Raw genomic sequence first — 21,639 nt, 5'->3', positions numbered from 1 at the left:
TTGTTAAGCATGGATATAAAGATTATTACACATCAGGCGATTTGTTTCTTTTATTGAGGACGTAAGAATTACAACCAGGATTCAATTAAATTAGCCTCATGCCATTTCCAATAATATAGTTTTAAAAAAATGTGTTATTTAAAAAAACAATTGGGATACGTTTTAAGCATTCGTTAAAGGTTTTTAATATGAAATCGTATACTAAAAAAATTAGCAAATGTAATAGGAATATAATAATATATTATATACTAATCCGGAATTAGTGGGGCAAGAAAATTTTTTTGTGTGTATCACATAAAATTCATAATGGCCCTGGATTATATACAAATTCAACATTAGAGCCTTAATCCCTGAACTTTTTATATATAATTAAAATATTAAGGCTGATATCAATCACATAAATTTATTACAACTCTTAATAAGGTGGATATTTCTTTTTTTAGCGTATGCTAACGACACCTATATTTTATGTGTCATTATAAGTGAGGTCATAATAAGTATAGAATTAACCAAACCACCTGAGGCCTTTTGTTTTATATCTCTGGTTTTAATTCTGCGAAAGCCAGGTTCTAACAATCATGTGTAGTTTATTTGGTTATAAGAATCATTAAAGTCTCTAGTGAATCGTTCCATTCGTATCTAGATTTTTTTGATTTCCGAAAAAAAAATTAATACACTTGGAAAATTGTATTCGGAAACTGTGTTTCTTGTAAAAAACTTATTAATCTACTTATCTACATTACTCTTCCACAAATGACGTATTTCAATATCAGTCCAAATAACATTAGCTATTTCTAGGTACCAAATAAATTTTTGACAGAGTGATATAGCAATGTAAGTTAAAATATCTTTTTAATAAGAAGAAAGCCTAACGTTTAATTTAAGCCACCTATAAACGATACTTATCATTTTTTTCTAATATTTTTCGCTTTCGAAATTTTTAGATAATTACAAAAATAGTACTACACGTAATATCTTAACCTCCACCTTTATAAATTAGGATCGAAAATATAAAATCAAACGTTTCAACATTTTTTTTATATATTTCATTTTTACGTTCCCAACTTCTAATATTATAATAACGAGAGATGGGAAGTTGATGTCCGAGTGGATCGAGGTCACGATAGGTCAAGTGGTAGAGCAGCGGCGTATTTAGCCAAAGGTCGTGGGTTCGAATCCCGCTCGTGACACTAACTTTTTTATCTCAACCAATACCTTACTTAAAGAACAATTAATTGAAAAGAATTTATTTGGTCAATCAAGTCACGATACCTAATAGATTATAATAACATCTAAACTTCGAGGTCATAGCCCAAAAGAAGTAATATTCCGCTTTCCAGGGTTGATTGAACATTCAATTTTGATAAAATGTAGATGAGTTTAATTTTTCACGGGGAAAAAATTGACCCTTGTGAATCCATCAGAAAAAGTCTAATTTTCTCTGCTAAAAAATTCGTATCTAAGGGTTTGGACGGTGTTAAAACCAATCAAATTTGTTTGCTTTTCAAACATATTTTTTGGAACGTTTTTTTGTTTTTCAAGTTTTAATTTGTTTTATACTACACTGAGGAGCGACCCTAGTTTAAATATATATAATATATAATATGTAACATAAAATATATATAGTATATATTATAAGAGGAGGAAATACTAAAAAAATTTTAACTCAGTTAAATTTTTTTTATTTAGCTATATTTTAAAATTTTCTTTAAAAATATCTTAAAATAAAGAAATAAAAACAAGATATAAGAGAAACAACAATTATCTGCATAGGGGACACCTGCGGGGGATTGGCCCACCAGCAAGTGACCATGTGTCGACCGCGTATGACCTATTCTTAATCTAGCAAGAATTTTGTTTACCTATTTAATTTTGCCCATAATGCGATATTATGAGCCAATTATAGATTAATTAATTGAAAGATATTATTTGGCCAAGCGGACTACAAAAAGTAGTGAATTACGAGCAAAAAGAGAAAAGCGCGATTTTCGATTACTTTTGTGAGGCACTGCAGGTACTTGAGAGAAAATTCCAAAAGTGGGGTTGAGATGGGAAGTTAGTGTCCGAGTGGATCGAAGTCACGATAACTCAAGTGGTAGATCAGCGGCATATTTAGACGAGGGTCGTGGGTTCGAATCCCGCCCGTGACACTGACTTTTTATCTCAACCAATGCCTTATATAAAGATTAATTAATTGAAAAACGTTATTCGGTCAATAGGACACGAACTTTAATGATTTGAATTTAGCATTGCGAAGGAAATTTTTAAATTTTTATTACTATCAAGATACACGAGCTTTATGGAGTTAATGTAGTTCGTAGTGTAATTTAAGTGAAAATGTTACAAATTATTTATATTATTATCTTCATATCTAAATAAAACTTTTACTATTATTTATCATACATTTCAAACTTGACTAAAGAATTTTTAATTGAGTTACATTTAATGAACTTAATATGGTTACATTTTTGTTAGTTATACATTTCTCTAATTGAAACGAAACCGCAATAATTCTCGTTAGTAAAAAATATTATTTGGTTTAAGTCTATAATTTTAGTAACATAACTTAAGGCTTATTTAACTCTATAATTTTGATCTAAGTAGAAATGAGTAGTAATAATCATTGTCAAACGATTAGAATGAGGGCGCAAGATGGAAATGAACACAAATTGAAGTGCCTCGCAATCGGCAGTCGTCGATAACACTTCGATTATTAAATCCCGAGTAAGAGAAAAGGTGGGCCCGAATCACCCAAGGGTGTGTAATTAAAGTCTGGGGACGGATGGCTTCGCTTGGCAGGTTTAATCAAGAAAGCTGAAGAATTCGCCCAATTGCCCTTTTTTGCCGTCTCGGCCAATGGGACAGCCGGTATTAATTTGCATCCATCACCTCGATTCTCAAACGGTTCGTCCAATTTTATGAAAAGGGCATATAACATTCCCCTAGTGAAGATAAACGTTTTCCTTTAAAACGTCCCATTACGCTTCATCGCGTAAAACGGGACCATCCTTCTTCCCCCTTGGTACCGATGATCTTCAGGGGCGTCGACTGATGGTAGATTTGAAATCACCGCAGTCAAATCCAAATATAAACAACTTTTCAAATGGAAAAAAACAGATTTCTTCGCATTTAAGTAGTCGTCATATTTCAGATTTTATTCAAACACAAGTCGCCTTTAACGAAGACAAAGCATGCTGTTCATTGATCAGTGCGCAGTTATATTTCGAGATGCCCAATTTTAAACATTACTCTTACAATCCCTCCGGCAAGTGACAAGAGATGTTCGAAGAGACAATCCTCAGTCCACGTCTACATTAAGCCGTCCCGGAAGGAGAGGATTAATACGTATCATTTATCTCGGATTGATGCTAGGAATTAAAATGGATTAAGGGTTAGAAAGAGTAATTCCAGATTTTAGGAGAGTTACACTTAAACCCTACCCGATTTTAAATTCTGAAACAACTTGAATTTCATACTTGAAAAGCGGAAAAGTTAAATTGTAACTTAAACTGAACAGAAATCGTTTGTTCCGTCTGATGTTACATAAATGTCCAACATTAAATACTGAAACACATTATTTTACAAGGAGTTTATAATTTACATACTATAGAAATTATGATACACACAACTGGACAAAAAGCTCCTAATTTCTTCCTCGAATATATTAACAGAACCCATTATAGTTCGTCGTCCGATTGACCAATTAACTTTTTAGAGTTAATTAATATTTATGTAAGGTATTGGTTGAGATTGAAAAATGGCAAAAAGGGGGGAAAATTCGAAAGGTGGGGTTGAGATAGGAAGTTTGTGTCCAAGTGGATCGGCTATTTAGCCGAGGGTCGTGGGTTCGAATCCCGCCCGTGACACTGACTTTTTCATCTCAGCGAATGCTTTATATAAAGATTAATTGATTGAAAACATAATCTCACAATAGGAAGTACACATATTGTATTATAAAAAAATATTTAAAAAAAAAACTTTTGAAATCCATATTTTCTCAGCCTCCTAAGCCACAGATCTGCGCTACATCTCATTGTTTAGAAAAATTTTCACTGAAGAAGATGGCATTCCTGGTTTTTCATCAGTAATTTCAACAATTGCTCTTGGAAAAAACAACTCACTCTTTCTCTTTCTCTCCTGATTTTACCATATTGTTTTAACACTTTATTTGAAGCCAAACTGCCACAATATCTTCGTAACGGGAAGGAAAAGTTGAATTTCCGTGATGAGGTAAACAAATGGTTATCGACAGGAGAAGCATTACGCATCCCAACAGGTCAGAATAAGAAAAGGTAAAAATTGTAGCTTCGGTGTTCCCTTTTTTGAAAAAGTCCTCTGAACAAATGTTGTAGAGCGTAAAATTTCCTAAAAAATGACGGTACAAAATTTATGCATTATTGAAAATCAGGAGAGAAAATGATCGAATTTTTCCATCAGCAAGTTTTTTTTGCCAAAAATTGAGAATAACTTGAAAACTGTTGAGAATCGGAAAAATGAAAGGAATGTAATTGCAAGCTTATTTAAATGTTTTATCGATTGCTATAGGACGCCGCTGCAAGGTGAATTTCCTGCCCCCTCATATCAATTTGAAGTTTTCGTAAAAAGTGCAAAAATTAACATGTTCCCAATTGATGAATTTTATTATAAATTACTGAAGCTAGGAAAATATTTCAAAAAGCCATCTTATTCAGCGTAAAACATTCTAAAAAGTGAGACTTAGCATAGGTCTGTGACTTTGAAGGCTCAGCAAATATGCATTTCCGAAATTGATCATTTTTTCGTGCAAAAAGCAGGCGGTCGATTTTTTTAATTTTTATGGGCAGTGTGTAATTATCTTACATGCAGGGTTAGACTATGTACTGATTTAGTTCTGTGAAACAATATTTATTAATAAATTACATTTTACACAATTTACCATAATTGTAGATGTATACATGTAAAACAAAATCGGTTTTTATAATCTTTTCTCGGTAACCACAATAAACACTGAACAAAATGAATTTTCAAGAAACACTCTTCTCAAATCTTACGGGTATTCACGATGTTTGTAAGATGATGTTAACTCGTGTTAACTCGAATAGAGAATTGTCCAGTAAGACCGTGAACGACCCCTTCTTTTCTTAGCATGTTAAACGTTAATTTTTCCGCAATGCTGCGCGTGGCGATTGGTAGAACCAAAAATAAAGCTATTAAAATCCTTGAAGGCTTGTTGTTGTTTGTTTGGATTTTCTTTTGTGTTAAATTGTGAGATGCCCGAAGTTAATAAAAACGGAAAATTAATGTATTGGTCTGATTTAATTAATGCGTATTTAAGAATAAAAATACGTGTAAACAAAAAACTGTTAAATTCATGGCTGCCATGTTGGTTACCTACGCCCTAACGGATAGCAATGTTACTACATTTTCGACATTTAACATTGGCCCAGCTCTGTTAGATCGAGCAATTTTAACTGGCCGATTCTTACAAGTCTACGTCATCGTTTTTCTCGATCTAACACGACCTAACAGAGTTAACAGGGTTAACGAAGATCGTGAATGCCTTTTATTTAGGCTTTTGGGAGCGTCAGGCTTCTTTCACTCTTTACCACTGCAGCCCCTACTAAAAATACTGTCAGCAATGAAGTATCCACACACACACACACACACACACAGAAACATTTACAACTACATATATAAACGTACGTCGAGAAAAAATTCCATGGGGCCTCAAAGGCCGAGAAAATATGCGTTATCAAACTTGGCCATTTTGTCGTTCAGGTAGTCCGTTTTTCCTTATTTTATAGGCAGCGCAGTTCATTTTTTCAGTGTAGGAAAAAGAGTAACGAGAAATTATCTGTTGTTTTAATGCCAGACTTTTATTGCAAGTTTTTTTTAATCCGGAAAAATCGTAAAATTCTTGGAATATTTTCTATTTTGTAAGCAAATAACCAAGCTTTATTAGCTCCTAGGATATTCATATATAAATATCAATATTTGTAAAAAAAATTTCTTTAGAGTTTGCCGGCAAATTCTTGTGAACTGTTCTTTAATGAAAATACCTTCGAACGCCAATATAATTCTGTACACGTTGCTAAATTATCGCCAGAATAAAAAAAGTCGACAAAATTATAAAATGTTTGGTATTTCATAAAAAATAAGTATATTAGAACTGAGAGCATTTCGCTATTGGACACACAGACACATTTTTAATTGAGAGGCGTTCTGAATACTTTTATTGTCGGTAATTATATGAGGGATTAGTCAAATGATCTTTTTTCTCAAGAACGAAGGATGAATATTTTCCCTGGGACAGTTTATACCAATTAAGATGAGTAACTGTTCTCCAATTGAACAGGATGATAGACGTGAATAATATTATGCTGTTTTTTGAGTTTTGTTCGGTTTAATCATCCCTTGTAATGAGAATTTTGTAAATTGGTTTTATGTATGGATTGATAAAAGAGATGAATTTATTATGACTTGAACATACCTAAAACTGGTAGAGTGGGTACACAGTCCATCCTGACGTCTGAGACCGCGCCCGTGATGCTCTTACTCACGTAGACAAAACAGTACTCGAAAAACTTTTCGGAAAATAGCGAACAGTCAAACCTGTTGGAGACAAAAAAGTTATTTATTGTTTATTACGATAAAAGTTGAAATTTCTTCTCACCGCAATGAATGTCTTCCCCTGAGGACTCGCTGTTCGGCGACGTAGTGTAGACTCGAGGGTGGTACCAGGGCGGAAACGTCCGCCCGCATTCTGGAGAACAGCCTCACCCGGTCCCCCTGGGAGAGGATGCAGGAAGGGTACTGGAACAACACTGGCACCCCGGATTGCCCGTCGCACGGGAATATCGAACGGGCATAAACGTTGAAAACGAACCGATCACTCCATATTGCCTAAAAAAGAACGTAAAAAAATTAAACCAACAATGTTATAGCCAATCTATAACTAAACGTGATAATTAATTAAATTATTTTTTAACAACCGACACTTTTACTTAGAGCTATTGGTTGTTAAAAATGGTGGGTGACAACTTGTCTACGAAGGGGATCGAGGAATGTACAGGAATATAGTAAATTATAATTCCTTAGTATTAACAGATCTCAGAACTGAAAGGTTTTAGAAATTTATAACACATAAAAGTAATTTTGATGATCAGACAATTAGTGATACACTGAGGATGGCGAAATGACGAAACGCGTTTGACATTCTAACCCTGCGAAGGCAGGTAGACCAAAGTGATCGGTAACTACCAACGTCAGGTTCACCACCCCATAAAACATGGATGTTGTAATGTCACAGGTATATCAGTTCTTTAATTTTAATGTTTTATTTACTTATGCTAATTATCACGTTGAGGACACCATCCAAACCCCGAAGGTACGATGTTAATAAGGCTGAAGTGATTTTAGACCAAAGAGACACAGACCATTTTTTAAACAGAGGTATAAAATGGGCTCTTTAATCGTGCAATTATAAAATTATTTAGGCAACTTGATTTATTTTGACTAAAAAATAAATAAAATAAATGGCACATATCTGTCAAACCTACGCTACACAGTTGATGAAGTTATACTCTCCAATAACCCCAACCCAATTTAAAAAAACTAAGCAACGGCATCAAGGAATTTTGAATACAGAAGGAACACCGAAAAGATATGAACCATAAGATCATGTTCAAAAGTAAATCGAATAGTTTTTAAAAAAACTTAATTAATTGACTACAATTAATTAAGGTTTTTAGTTGAGATAAAAAAGTGAATGGCACGAGCGGGATTCGAACCCACGATCTTCGGCTAGATACGGCGTTGCTCTACCACTTGAGCTATCGTGAACTTCCTATCTCAACCCCATGTTTTGAGTTTTGCCTCCTATTTGCCATTTTTTTATCTCAACTAAAAAACTTAATTAATTGTAATGTATTAATTGGTCAAGCGGACCACGAAATTAGTGAATTAATTAATTGAATTAAATGCCAATATTCTTCATTACCAAATCGCGAACGTGGAAAAATAAAAAAAATCTGTGTGGTGTTTGGTGAGCGTTAATTATTATTTGGTAATCGTGAGATGCGGTTTGGTGTGAAGTAGGTTTTAGAAAAACCTTTTCTTTATCGTGCCAACGTTTCGATCTTTATTGAGATCATCTTCAGGGCCTGAGATTTATAAACATTGTTTAAATTATACAAATACAAGTAGGATATGAAAAAAGTGAATTTATACAATGCTAGAAATTTTAGACTCAATCAAACTATTTGTACTCATTCAAAGCGTTTGTTTTCTGTGTAGACGTGTCATTATTGAGTGTCGTGTTGGAAGTGCCAGTGAGATCTTGATGTTTTATGTTTATATACATCGGATTTTGAAGGGATTTTGGATTTTGAACCATTACCCATTCTTTCATATTGTATAAAAATATAAAACCTACCTCATATAAAAATGTTTTCTATCATTTTTATTTCCTTCCCCACCTTCCTATACTTCCTTCCCAACACCTTCAAAATGCAAAGTGTATAAACATAATAATTTCACTGGCACTCTCAACACGACACACAATGTTGACACAAATACTTTCATTGAGACTAAAATTTCGAGCATTGTATAAATTAACTTTTTTCACTTCGTACATGTATTTGTTTAATTTAAAAAATGTTTATCCCAGGCTCTGAAGAATATCTCAGTAAAGATCGAAACGTTGGCACGACAAAGAAAATGTTTTTTTTAAAACCTACGTCACACCAGACCCTACCTCACGATCTCCAAATAATCATAAAAAATGGTTTCCAATCTCTATCCCTCACACCATCGAAAGGAGCATACTGGGAATCAGAGAATGACCGAAAATCAAAACATAAAGACAATGTGCTGGAATTTAGATGTCCTAAAACCACTTTTTATACATGCTTTTGGTGAGAATGAAGGAGAATCAATGTACAAAAAACAGGTGGGTACAATGATGGGAACAGAGAAAAGAAAAAAGGCAAATGGAAATCGATAGACGACCTGCTGAAGCACTTTTGGACCAAGACAAAACAAAACAATAATAATTTTTCTCCTTTGGGGAACTTATGCGTTGTAGGACCTTGTTCATCATCGCAATGCGCTCTCAGGCAACACTATAGATTATACGGTTTTTCAGTAGAAAATTCTTCTCCTACCAGGACCTCCAAATTTGTCCTTCTAGAATAATCTTATGGTCATCAGGGTGACGAAGAATATGGCTGAAAAATCGAAGTTTCCATGTTTTTGTTAATAAATAAATGTTGGGGTAATTGTGTTGTTTATGTTTCTGAGCACATCCACGTTAGTGATGTGTTATGTGCAGCTTATTTTTAGTATCTTTATATAGATGCACATCCAGAATGCCTCAGGTTTTATCATAGAGTCTTCTGTTAACATCAAAGATTCAACAATATACAGCACTGTTGAAAAGACGTAGACACTAGACCGCATCTCACGATTTCTGAATGATTATGGTCTAACAATCACTAATCACCACACATTTAAACGTTAATTTTTCCGAATTGCTGCGCTTGGCGATTGGTAGAAAAATAAAGCTATACAAGTCCTAGAAGGATTGTTGTTGTTTGTTTGTGTATTGTTTTGTGTTAAAATATAAAATTCCAGAAGTTAATAAAAAAGGAAAATTAAACAACTCTTTCATTCAAAATGCTATCAATGCACTCGAAAAGTAGTAGCAAATGCCACGTTTCAATTCGTGCCGACATACCAAACTTTTATCCTAACGTCTAACGGCCTACAACTTTATAGGATATGGGATGTGTCCATTATGAATGAGACTGTAAGGACAGGCCAGAAATTAAGAAAAGCAACGTATTGGTCTGATTTAATCAATGCGTATTTAAGAACGTAGTGGCCACTTGTAGCTACCACACGTTACCGCTATATGCCACTACGACTTATGGAATGTTCTCGCCCACCACTCTGCAGCCAATCAGAGTAGAGCTCTTCCCTATATAAGCAGGGGCACTGCCTCGCTGGAAGGAGACTCGTCAGTCCGACGAGATCTCAACCATCACTAACAGGCAAAAGAAGACTCGTCAACCCGACGAGATCCCACCAATTACTAATGTAAACGACATCGGCAAGAAGGACAGCAGACTCGTCAGCCCGACGAGGTCTCGTACATCACTAATAATCGACTACACTAGTACTCGCAGCTGACTGATCTCGCCTTCTAAACAGCCGACTTGGCCGTAAACGCCAACTGCTGCCCCTCGGCTAATTGCTGTACTCCAATACCTTTGGCCACTGTGGAGTCAACCGACTCACGGCCCCTGGACCTAAGCCAACGGTTTACTCATGGTCACAGACTACCACCAACGGCGCTACGAACACGGTCTCGGCCTCGATTCATGGTCACGCTTTCTCTACACGACACCGGCCCTTATCAGGGCCACAAAACTCCCAGTCACTAAAAAGAATAAAAATACATGTAAACGAAAAACAGCTGGTTAGTTCATGGCTGCCATGTTGGTCACCTACGCCCTAGCGGATAGCAATGTGACTACATTTTCCACCTAACATCTAACATTGGCCCTGGCCTGTCAGATCGAGCAATGTTAACTAACCGATTCTTACAAGTCTTCGTCATCATTTTTCTCGATCTAACAGGACCTAACAGAGTTAACAGGATTAACACAAAGATCGTGAATACCCCTATAATCTATCTTGAGTTTTACGTTAGTAATAGGTGTATTACTAATAACTATAAATTTAGACTTTTCAAAATTTAATTTTAAACGGCAGGTTCAGTGGAAAGGTGTTGGAAGATGAGAAAAGAAAAAAAAGATTGGCTATTTTAAATTCAAAACAATACTAACTGACTTTAAAAAAATGAATTTAATTGAAACAAAAATAAAAGTAAGTCTATATTCTTTTCATCTTTCTATAATCTCTATAATCGAAAGAAAATACACCTTTTACAATATACAGTTTACAATCGGAAAAAATGCTCAAAACTTAATTTTTTGTATGGCACGAGAATATTCGTCTTGTCGAGAGGAGTCCTTGAGCCATTTTTATCCCAACATTGGACAATAAAATGCAAATATTATTATTGTTATTATTCATAAATGCAATGAAGCAGGCGACTTAAAACCAGAGAAAAACTTAGACGTCTATAAATTGAAAGCAATCGAAGAAAAACTTTTGCTAAAGATGCCTTTTGCCAACGAAAAGTGGAGTCCCCTTGCTCACTTTACACGTACTAATTTTTGACAAGCATATTTGGTTTAATGAGATTAATAATTTATTCTGTTCAAGCTTATTTATTGCCTGTTACATCTATATCATAATCGATCGAATGGTAAAGTCAGAAAATCTGATGGATGTGGTACACACGTCGTCTGTGAAAGAGTCAATTTATATATTCTAGCAAAATGATGCAACATGAGAAATCAGAATCGGGTCAGTTTTTTTTTACCTATCGGAAAACGTGAAACCAGAGGAGTCATCAACGAATAATCAAAGTGAACTCGATCCGTTTGTGAAAGCCGATATATAAGAGATAATCCTCTCCCAGAACAGGATTTTCAAAGAGGCAGGTATACCAAAATATTACGGCAGATATTTCGTAAACCTATATAAAACGCATAAATTACAATATTTTTAATATCGCCTTGTAATTGTATTATGCGAAACCGATTGATAATTGAGATAACAAATTGACGTATATTGATAAAAGATGGATTTTAATGTTTTGCACTACATTCATTTGATATAAATGTAAAACTGAAAATAAACCACATGTAAATCGGATAATGTTCGTTTAAATTATAGTATTTAAATTAACAACCATCCTAAAAATCAATCGGTGAGGTTGTCGCCGGGTCACCCACGCTAGGAGGTCTCCTGTGAGGATTATCAGGTAAATTAATGGATGACAGGCTTTTGACAAAGGGATTTGGGTGGATAGTTTAGAATTAAACCTTTTGAAAGGGGATTGAGGTACAGTCAGTATGGATAGCTTGGAAACAGAAAAAAGTATGCTATGTCCGCATATCCAAATAGGGTTCAGCAGGACAATACAAAGTATTTTTTTGTTTGTTATTATGAGATTGATAGTCTATTAAGCATTAGCTTTAACACTATATACAATAAAAATGTGGATATTTTGATGTGAAAATCGTTTTCCGTGAAGAGGCACATCAAAACAAACCTTAGGTTATGAACAGTATGTTACAGTCTGTACTTTTAAGTCGTTTATGGAAAATCTCAGTCAAAACACTATATTCTAAACCAAACAAACTTACATCCTTTTCTAAAAACTTTGTCCATGAACCATCAATTTGAGTTCCAACTTAGTCAACTGTCCAGCAGTGCCTTCTTGTCGTAAACCTCATCGCCTCTGCTGAGTCAAGAGCGCTGGAATATTCCGTTAATCATAAAAGCATCCCTGCTAACACCTATCTTATCAAAATTCTATATTTCTACAGATATTTTCAAGTTTACGGTAGTCATTCAACTCCCCAACCCCGTCATCTTTTCAGTTAACGCTGTATCCCAAATCCTTTAATTAATGTATAGGTATGATTTCCTTACCATATATACTCCAACAGATAAATTAACATTTTTTTGATAATTATTCAGAAATCGTGAGATGCTGTCTGGTGTGATGTAGGTTTCAGAAAAAGATTTTCTTTATCGTGCCAACGTTTCGATCTTTATTGAGATCATCTTTATTGAGGCACTCTCAACACGACATGCAAGAATGGCACAATTCCACAGAAGACAAACACTTTGAGCCCTGAAGATGATCTCAATAAAGATCGAAACGTTGGCACGATAAAGAGAATCTTTTTCTGAAATCTACATCACACCAGACCGCATCTTACGATTTCTGAATAATTATCGATTAACGGTCACAAATCGCCACACATTTTTTTGATAGTTTTACTTTTCTACAATCTGCCTCTTATCTCCCACAAAGAGGTTCATAATCATATTTTCTTGCTGGTATAAAAAGTTGGAGATAAAGGTCAACAAGACTGTAAGTAAATATATAACCTTTACATTTAGAAAATCAAACTATTTCCTCTCCCATTGAGAATCTCTGTACGTTACCTTGGATGATTTCTGAACAGCCCTAGAACATACATTAGATAAACAGATTTCACATAAACCGACGATACTTGCTACTCACCAGACTGCTTGAGTGGCAGTTTAAACTGTCATTTCCTGTCAGACAATTCATATGCGATTAAACCAATATGGACGTAGGGACTCTTGAACTTTGGGGTTCATTGTGTTCCCGAGTACTCATCGTCAACAAGACAAGAGGATCTTTAGTTTCCGAACCTGCCTTTTGGCCTTATCGGACGTTTTGATTCTCAAGATGAGAGCTGACGCACCTCTGCATACGAATGGTGTTACAGCCGCAGCATTGGTGTAGAGGCGCCCCAGCCCCTAAGAGCCGAGACAACCTCGGTCTCCGCTTGTCCACTCCGAATGGTCGGGCCCGCATTGGGCATCGGGTCGTATGCCGCACGCAAAGGGCTAACAGGCCGAAATACATCACCCTCGCGTACTCCCTAGATAGAGAAGGACACCCTATCTCCCTGAGAAAAGTGCTTCCCCAGCGCAGAAACTTCCGGGAACGCCCCGGCAGCGGTTTAGTTTTAAGTGGAATTGCTAACAACACTCTAGATGAGCACCGCATACGGTAAAGTCTCTTATCGAGTTCAGGCTACACCTGTCAGGCCCATTCGAGGGACGCCATAGGCTCAGCCTAGGTGGTCCGATCCTTCGCTTCACCAAGGGTACCACGCCGGTCATACGCACAACAATGCAAAGCATACTCGGGTCAGAGCACGCATTCGAGGGACTATAGCGTGATCATCGCGCCCTCAACGCTTACACGCTGCCGTCCCAACGTCTCGCGTGAGGCCGGGGGGTTTTACGTTGGCCATACGCAAGCTTCACGAAGGTCACAGATAGAAGACAGCCTCTGTGTAAGTTCCCGCCAGGGGCGTCACCACGCACCACCACGAATCCATTCCCAGTGTAACTAGGGCTGAATTTGGAAGGTTTAGTTACCCCGTGGTACAGATGGCCATACACCCTCCCCCGTCTTTACAGACAGGATCTTGTGCACTGGCCCTCGTGTGACTCTCGCCAACCCTTGGCCGACCCGAGTACAGCTTGTGCTTCAGAGAGGTTGCCACGCCCTCTGGGCTGCACCTTTATTTTGTGCTCGGATACCCCCCCCCCTATGAAACCAAGGGTTAGGAGGGGCCCCAGGATAGAATGAAGGAACTCGGATTGAGAAAAAAAGGGCCGTGGATGAGAACACGAGGTGAGCCGTTTCGGGGTCTCGAGACCCAAACCACACTATACCGCCCGTTGTCGCCGTAGTTCCACATACAGTGGGCCAAGACTCCCAGGGTGGGTGAGACGAGATGGCCGTTCAAGAGCCGAACTATGAACTTTGGGGTTCAACTAAACGCTCAAATAACCGTAGAATCCAAACACAATAATCCAACATCCGACGAAAAATCATAGATGCTTTCGCATAACCGCACCGCCATCAATATTCGTCCATGGCTTGGCAAGAACCAGATAACATAAATTCCGCTCCACCCTTTTCACCTTCGCCAGTATAACTCAAATTGTATCCTCCACGTTAACTTTGTTTTCCCTCTGCCAGAATTTTGAGAAAATGAAGTTTATTTTGGAGATTACAGGTAGCTGCGAAGGGACGTTTACCACGGGAACCAATTGCGGTATCAAAGGCAAAGATAAGAGAGTAAATCTAACGCATTTTTAACATCTACAATTTTTGAACGGTTTTGAAAAACTATGAATAAAAATATGTCCTTTTTTGCAATAATACACTTATTTTTTATGGGGATGATTTCACATAAACGACTTTAGGTTGTGATTTGTACATTGTCAGGATTTTTTGGGACAATTCTGCCATTATTTATGGAAATGTTAATATGTCTGAAGATAAAAAAAAGCAATATCACTCACCTTCAAAGTGTCTTTTGCCTGCGTTGCAGCGATCGGTTCCCCTGTATCCTGGATCTTCGGCCGAAGTGCTAAGGCGTAATGCCCGGCCATTCCGAACAGTTCGCATTTCAGGGTTATCTCCCGATTTTCGGGGTAGCCTCTTATCTGCTCCGAATAGACGAGCTGAAAAGATAAAAGAAATTTACGTTCGAGTAAATTAAGATTGAGGATGCGTGATTGAGGTAAGTGATTTTTTATACATATTTATACATTTTATACATATACATGAAAATTAATTTTAATGGTTTGATAGAAAATTGATCAAAACACTGGAATATCATTTTTTGATATAATGAATTTAACTAACAATTTATTACACGATTTAGGTCATAAAATTTAACTAAAAATTTATTTCATGGTTTTGCTCATAGAAGTACACCATTTTCGTCGAGTAGCATCAGAATAGGACACTCATATTTTTTGTAGTTTAATTGAAACTATAGATATGTAATTTTGTCGTTATATCAATTACAACATTTCTATTTTAATATAAAGCAAATTAATAGAGATCAAAAATTCATGCGTTTTTATAAAAATTATTTATTTATGATGGTTCGGCAGAAAATTTATCAAAACACCGGAATAACTTTATTTAAAACAATTAAGTTTAACAAACAATTTATTTCATGGTTGTGCTCATAAAATTTAACTAACAATTTATTACAATGGTTTTGGTCAAAATAATGAATTAAGAACAAAAGAGGCGTTGCGATTGTGATATTGATTTCTGATACACGCTGTGTGACGGTGCGTGCGCTTGACGTCGGATAGATGTGCCCTAACCAAAACGTGGCAAGGCGTCGGGTAGCATTGGGTAGCGTCGCATGGCGTTGCATGGGGTAAGTGTGTTCCCGGCTTGAAGGTCGAAACGTTGGCAAAAAAACTGAAAAAAAGTGTTTTTCTAAACTACCTCATTCTTTACCACTCCTCACGAATCCCACAAATTATTAAACAACCAGTCACTAAAAGAACACACATTTATTTCAGGCTGGACACTTTTCTATGGACAGAGTTTAGAATTAGTACAGCCTTTATCGGGTAAAACAAAACGGGTTGTATTTACGCAATCAAATGGGTATGTTTTAAGTGACATATAATATAATTATAGTTCACGAAAAAACTCTAATTTGTTCTTAATTAGATATTCAAAAGTTGTTTGGTACCCTTTAAAACATTCGACAGAATTGTACACTGCTGTAATAAACAACAGTCTCGATGAGGAAAACCATTTATTGCTTTATTCATGTGCAGTAGTACACTTCAGATAGTTCAAGACATTTTAAAGCATACCATTTGCTCATCTTGCAGAAATGTTCTTCACCAAGTAGCATATTTATTATCTCGTAGCTACGGGGTATAATTGATAATAACCTACATAAACCATGGATTTCTCGAAGAACTTTAATTAAATCTATCAAGACAAATTTGCAAAACCTCGACATCGAATAATTGAGATAATTACTGCTAACCATGTTCAGTCATTTCTGATTCTAACTTCTTAATAATAATAATAATCCTGTAGTTGAACAAATCACGGCAGGTTACTTGAATCGACCTTAAATAATGGAAATAGATTTATATAATTTTATTATTAATTATTTTGTCACTATTTTTTAAATTATATTATTTAAAACTGGTGGTACTTGAAGAGTGTACAGCCCGATTTTTGAGAAAATTCTATTTTGTTGAAAGAATGTTTTCGCCCTATTGACATGAGCCGTTTTCAATTATTAATTAATTTAATTGTATTTAGTGGCCTATTCACCAAATTATTTCTTTCAATTAATTAATCTTGTTATGTAAGGTTTTGTTGAAATGAAATGATGTCAAGATCGGGATTCGAACCCACGACCTTCGGCTAAATACGCCGATGCTCTACCACTTGACCTAACGTGACTTCGATCCTCTCAGACATCAACTCCCCATCTCAACCTTCAAACTTTAGAATTTAGATATATTTCATTTTTTTTTTTTTTTTTTAATGGCAAAAAGAAGGGAAATTCGAAAGGTTGTAGGTTGTGATGGGGAGTTGGTGTCCGAGTGGATAGAAGTCATAACAGCTCAAATGGTAGAACAGCGGCGTATTTAGCCGAAGGTCGTGGGTTCGAATCCCGCTCGTGGCACTAGCTTTTTCATTTCAACCAAAACCTTCATAAAAGATTAATTAATTGAAAGTATTCAGTAGTACTCGGAATATTAATCCCCTATCCCACCTTATGAGTGGGGTTAATCCTATCGACGCTAAATTAGAGTAGTTATATAACTTGTGTGGAGGGTGATGAAGGAATATTGAGTACTCCACCGCCCTTTTTGATTGAATGGTATGTTGATAGGAAAGAATATATTTAAAAAAAATGATAGTGTCAGTATGGTTAGATTTAAAAACCTTGAAATGGCTTGGCTGGTGACAGCTCCTGGAGAGTAACTTAGGCGGTGGAGCGTATAAAGCCGAGAACGCACTTACCCGATGCAACGCTATGCGACGCTACCCGACGCAAATCCAAAGTCCATTTTTCCATAAGATTGTATTACCCCCGTGCACATCTGCCCGATGCTATGCAACGCTACCCTATTCTACCGCTTTTTGATATAATGAATTTAACTAACAATTTATTACACGGTTTGGCTCATGAAATTTAACTAACAATTTATTTCATAGTTTTGCTCACAAAATTACACCATTTTCGTCGAGTAGCGCCAGAACAGGACAATCATATTTTTTTAAAGTTTATTTCAAACTATGTATATGTAATTTTATCGTACATTAATTACAATATTCTACTTTTAATGAAAACCAAATTAAACGAAATCCAAAATTCATGTTTTTATAAAAATTATTTAATCGTGATGGTAAGGAAGAAAATTGATCCAAACACAGGAATAACTTTATTAAAAACAATTAAGTTTAACAAACAATTTATTACATGGTTGTGTTCATAAAATTTAATTAACAATTTATTTCAAGGTTTTGCTCATAAAATTACACCATATTCGTCGAGTAGCGTCCGAACAGGACAATCATATTTTTTTAAGTTTATTTAAAACTAAATATATGTAATTTTATCGTTATATTAATTACAACATTCCTATTTTAATGTAAACGAAATTAAACGAGATCAAAAAAACATAAGTTGTTATAAAAAATTTTGCTTTCTTTAATTTGTCATTGTAATAGTTAGGAAGAAAATTTAACAAAACAGCGGAATAACTTTATTTAAAACAATTAAGTTTAACATAAAATTTATTACATGGTTGTGCTCATAAAATTTAACTAACAATTTATTACATGGTTTTGCTCAAAATAATGCATTAAGAACAAAAGAGGCGTTGCGATTGTGATACTGATTTCTGATACACGCTGGGTGACTGTAAGTGGTGTGCGCTTGGCGTCGCATAGATGTGCAACGCGGTAAGGTCGGGTAGCATCGGGTAGCGTCGCATGGCGTTGCTTGGGGTAGGTGTGTTCCCGGCTTAAAGGTCGAAACGTTGGCAAAAAACTGAAAAAAGTGTTTTTCTAAACCTCATTCTTGACCATTCCTCCCATTCCAAAACCATGTGCTCAAAGTAATGCATTAAGAACAAAAGAGGCGTCGCGATTGCGATACTGATTTTGTGATACACGATGTGTGACTGACTGTACATGGCGTGCACTTGACGTCGCATAGATGTGCACACTCTACCAAACCGTGGCAATGCGTCGGGTAGCATCGAGTAGCGTCGCATAGCGTTGCATCGGGTGTGTTCCCGGCCTAAGACCTAAGTGTCCTCAAGGACTACCAAAACACCGATGTAGACGACGAAGTGTCAAGCCGCGAAAAGGCATAAGCTCAACTCTGCATAAACCCATGTGTATATATGAACGTGTATCTGCATATTTGAACTTATACTAATTTAATAAACCAAGTTTATAAAATATAATATTAAAATATAAATGTGTAAATCTATACATGAATTTTCATTATTCTTTTCAATACGTCAACATCGGACGTTGAGCCTCCCTTTTTCATTATTGAAATAACTCTTACTTGTTAATAATAATTAATGATCTCAGGTTGTACACATATCCAGGTATGTGTACGTAACCCATATCGCCATCGTTTGATTAATTTTGTATCAGCGCATTTTTTACATTATTGTGAGTGAATAATCATAAATTTCATATATAACTTGAGCCTAAATTAACTATTGATACATGTATAGTTTATTGGTTGTGTTCGGAATTAAAATTTTTATGATAAATTGCGTGATAATTTCTAGGTTCGACTCAATTGTTAAATCATTGGATTTTATTGTCCGATTGACCATACAGCAACTTTCAATTAATTAATCTTTATGGGAGGTATTGGTTGAAATGAAAAAGCTAGTGCCACGAGCAGGATTCGAACCCACGCCCTCGATCGGATCGAAGTTTCGATAGCTCAAGTGGTAGACCAATTAGCAGCGGTATAATTGGTATGTCTTTACAACAGAACCAAGAATTTTTAGTAGCTATTTTTCTGAGTAATTTTTTTGTCATTTGTTTGTTTATTTTTTATTGATTAATTTTCTAACGTTACAAGTCATCCGGAATTTTCAGTCGAAATGACACCAAAAGCCAGGTCAATAACGGGCAATTTTGACTACAATAGCAACGAAAGGACATTAAAGGGATGATGGGAAGCATTGTGATGACGTCGCGGAACAAATGCATTGTTACGTCGGTTTCTGTAAATACTGCCAGGCTCGTTTGTCTTCATAATCCTGCCGGGAGTCCGGCCCCGAACGGACATGATGACTGCTGCCCGAGGGAACTAGGCTGGACACAATTAAGCCAGAGGATGTACTAATTCGGTTCTCCTACCTAATATGAATAGTGTGGATGTGATTTGTTCTCTTATACCAACATACTTACCATAATTTCTAATTCAGATGTAATATACATAAACTATACTACTTTTTTATTAAAAATATTATTGATTATCCACGCTGGTTTTTGAATAGTAATTTTTATTTTAAGTACAGATCATAAAAGTGTTTTAGGTGCTAGCGTACAAGAAACATTATAAACTGGCAAAAAGGAGCGAAAAGTCAAAAAGTGGGGTTGAGGTGGGAAGTTGGTGTCCGATCGAAGTCACTATAGTGGTATAGCAGCGGCCGAATTTAGCCAAAGGTAGTGGGTTCGAATCCCGCTCGTGACGCTAACGTTTTGAACTAATACCGCCCTACCAGTACCTTAAAGATTATAAACTATATTTACTGAATATCAAAAAGCTCATAGAAAAAAGTACCTGTTTGTGTGTGTTATTGGGGTACGTGCAGGCGTGAGGAGAGTGTCCGCAGTACAGGAGGACTAGCCAAGTCTCTGGTTCTCTTGTGCCCAGTGCAGGCTCGCAATTCGTCTGCTGGAAGCTGAGCTTGGCTGTTACTGGAACCTCAGAATAGGTTTGGATCTCGTGAGGCTCCAGAGAGAGACGCGCTCCAGGCCATCTCACGTCCAATTCAGTTATCTGAAACAGAAAGAAATTTATCAAGATACTAAACAAATACTCTAAACTTTTATAAAAATTTTAGCTAGGAAGAACGTATATGTACTGTTACTATGGCAAATTGCTTGTAAGTTCCAAAAAATTTCAAGAGAGTGATTTATTATGAAAACGGATATTAATGATGGAAATATGTAAACAGTAAATAGTGGTTGGAACGAGAGGGTTCGAACAAAACCTAAATCTTTGAGAAGAAGATGACCAAAATTTTAATCATAATGAATAATAACTATCGGGTTTTTGATATTTAATTATTTTTCAAACTTGTTCTAATAAGGTTTCAGGCAGTATTTGGTAGAACGCCCGAACTTATAATTAAAAGGAGTGACTGGCGATCAGGTCAGGATTTATCTTGATCAAAGTCGATCCGAAGCTTTTAAGTGGGATAATCCCCGTTACCTATTTAGGGTTTTAAGCAGATCGTGATACAAACCCCTTTATCAAGGACCAGGGCCTATAAAGTCTACACAATATTAATTATTAAACTACCTTGTCCTTTAATGTTACTCAGTTTGTAAGGCAGGTAGTTTCAACCTTACAAGCACATGCTTCATAAATTGCAGGTTAACATTTGATTTTTGTTTAATTATCATTAAAAAAAACAATCAGGTTCATGTAAAGATGAACTAGATTATCGACCTGCTGGATACAAGAAGTCTTTTCAGAAAGAGGTCAAAACAGAGAAAACTTCCTTACGGTTTTCGCCGAGCTTTCGACAGTTTTATACTGTCATCTTCAGCGCCTGTTTTATTATCATATAAACAAACAATCAAAACATGAAAAAACAATAATTACAACAATAATTGGATATCTTACTTTAAAACCTTAATAGGAAATTAAACAACATGGTGTTTTGGGCACAGAAATACATTATGTTTTTTCCGGCTCAGCATCTAAATATTGATTTAAATGGAATACATTAACAATTAAAAATTATAGCTAAAATTACAGTACAAATAAAATTTAAAAAAACGTGGTCGAGCAAAGTTACCTCATATAAGTCTAAAAACCAATAAAATCCACCTTTTTTAGTTTTTCAGGTACAAGTGATCACAGTACGTTTTCCACTACTTCTTTTTCACTAAAGATAAATTGTGCC

At 35.8% G+C, this 21,639-nt stretch overlaps 1 protein-coding gene across 3 annotated transcripts in view; it reads right to left on the bottom strand.

Annotated features, from left to right (window-relative positions):
• LOC106669079 overlaps window positions 1–21,639 on the bottom strand; it is a 156,587-nt gene that overhangs the window by 19,451 nt on the left and 115,497 nt on the right. For all 3 annotated transcript variants that reach the window (XM_014398341.2, XM_014398342.2, XM_014398343.2), the window contains exons 5-8: window positions 20,286–20,504; window positions 14,980–15,141; window positions 6,653–6,882; window positions 6,470–6,591 (exon numbers count right to left, since the gene is read on the bottom strand). In XM_014398341.2, coding sequence (XP_014253827.1) covers window positions 6,470–6,591; window positions 6,653–6,882; window positions 14,980–15,141; window positions 20,286–20,504 — 733 coding nt within the window. The remainder of the gene's footprint in view (window positions 1–6,469; window positions 6,592–6,652; window positions 6,883–14,979; window positions 15,142–20,285; window positions 20,505–21,639) is intronic.

The sequence above is a fragment of the Cimex lectularius genome, unplaced genomic scaffold, assembly GCF_000648675.2.
Source record: "Cimex lectularius strain Harlan isolate CLEC.00 unplaced genomic scaffold, Clec_2.1 scaffold53, whole genome shotgun sequence".
In the NCBI taxonomy this organism is placed as follows: Eukaryota; Metazoa; Arthropoda; class Insecta; order Hemiptera; family Cimicidae; genus Cimex; species Cimex lectularius.
Note: the sequence above shows the minus strand (reverse complement) of the source record. Positions and strands in the feature narration are given on the sequence as shown.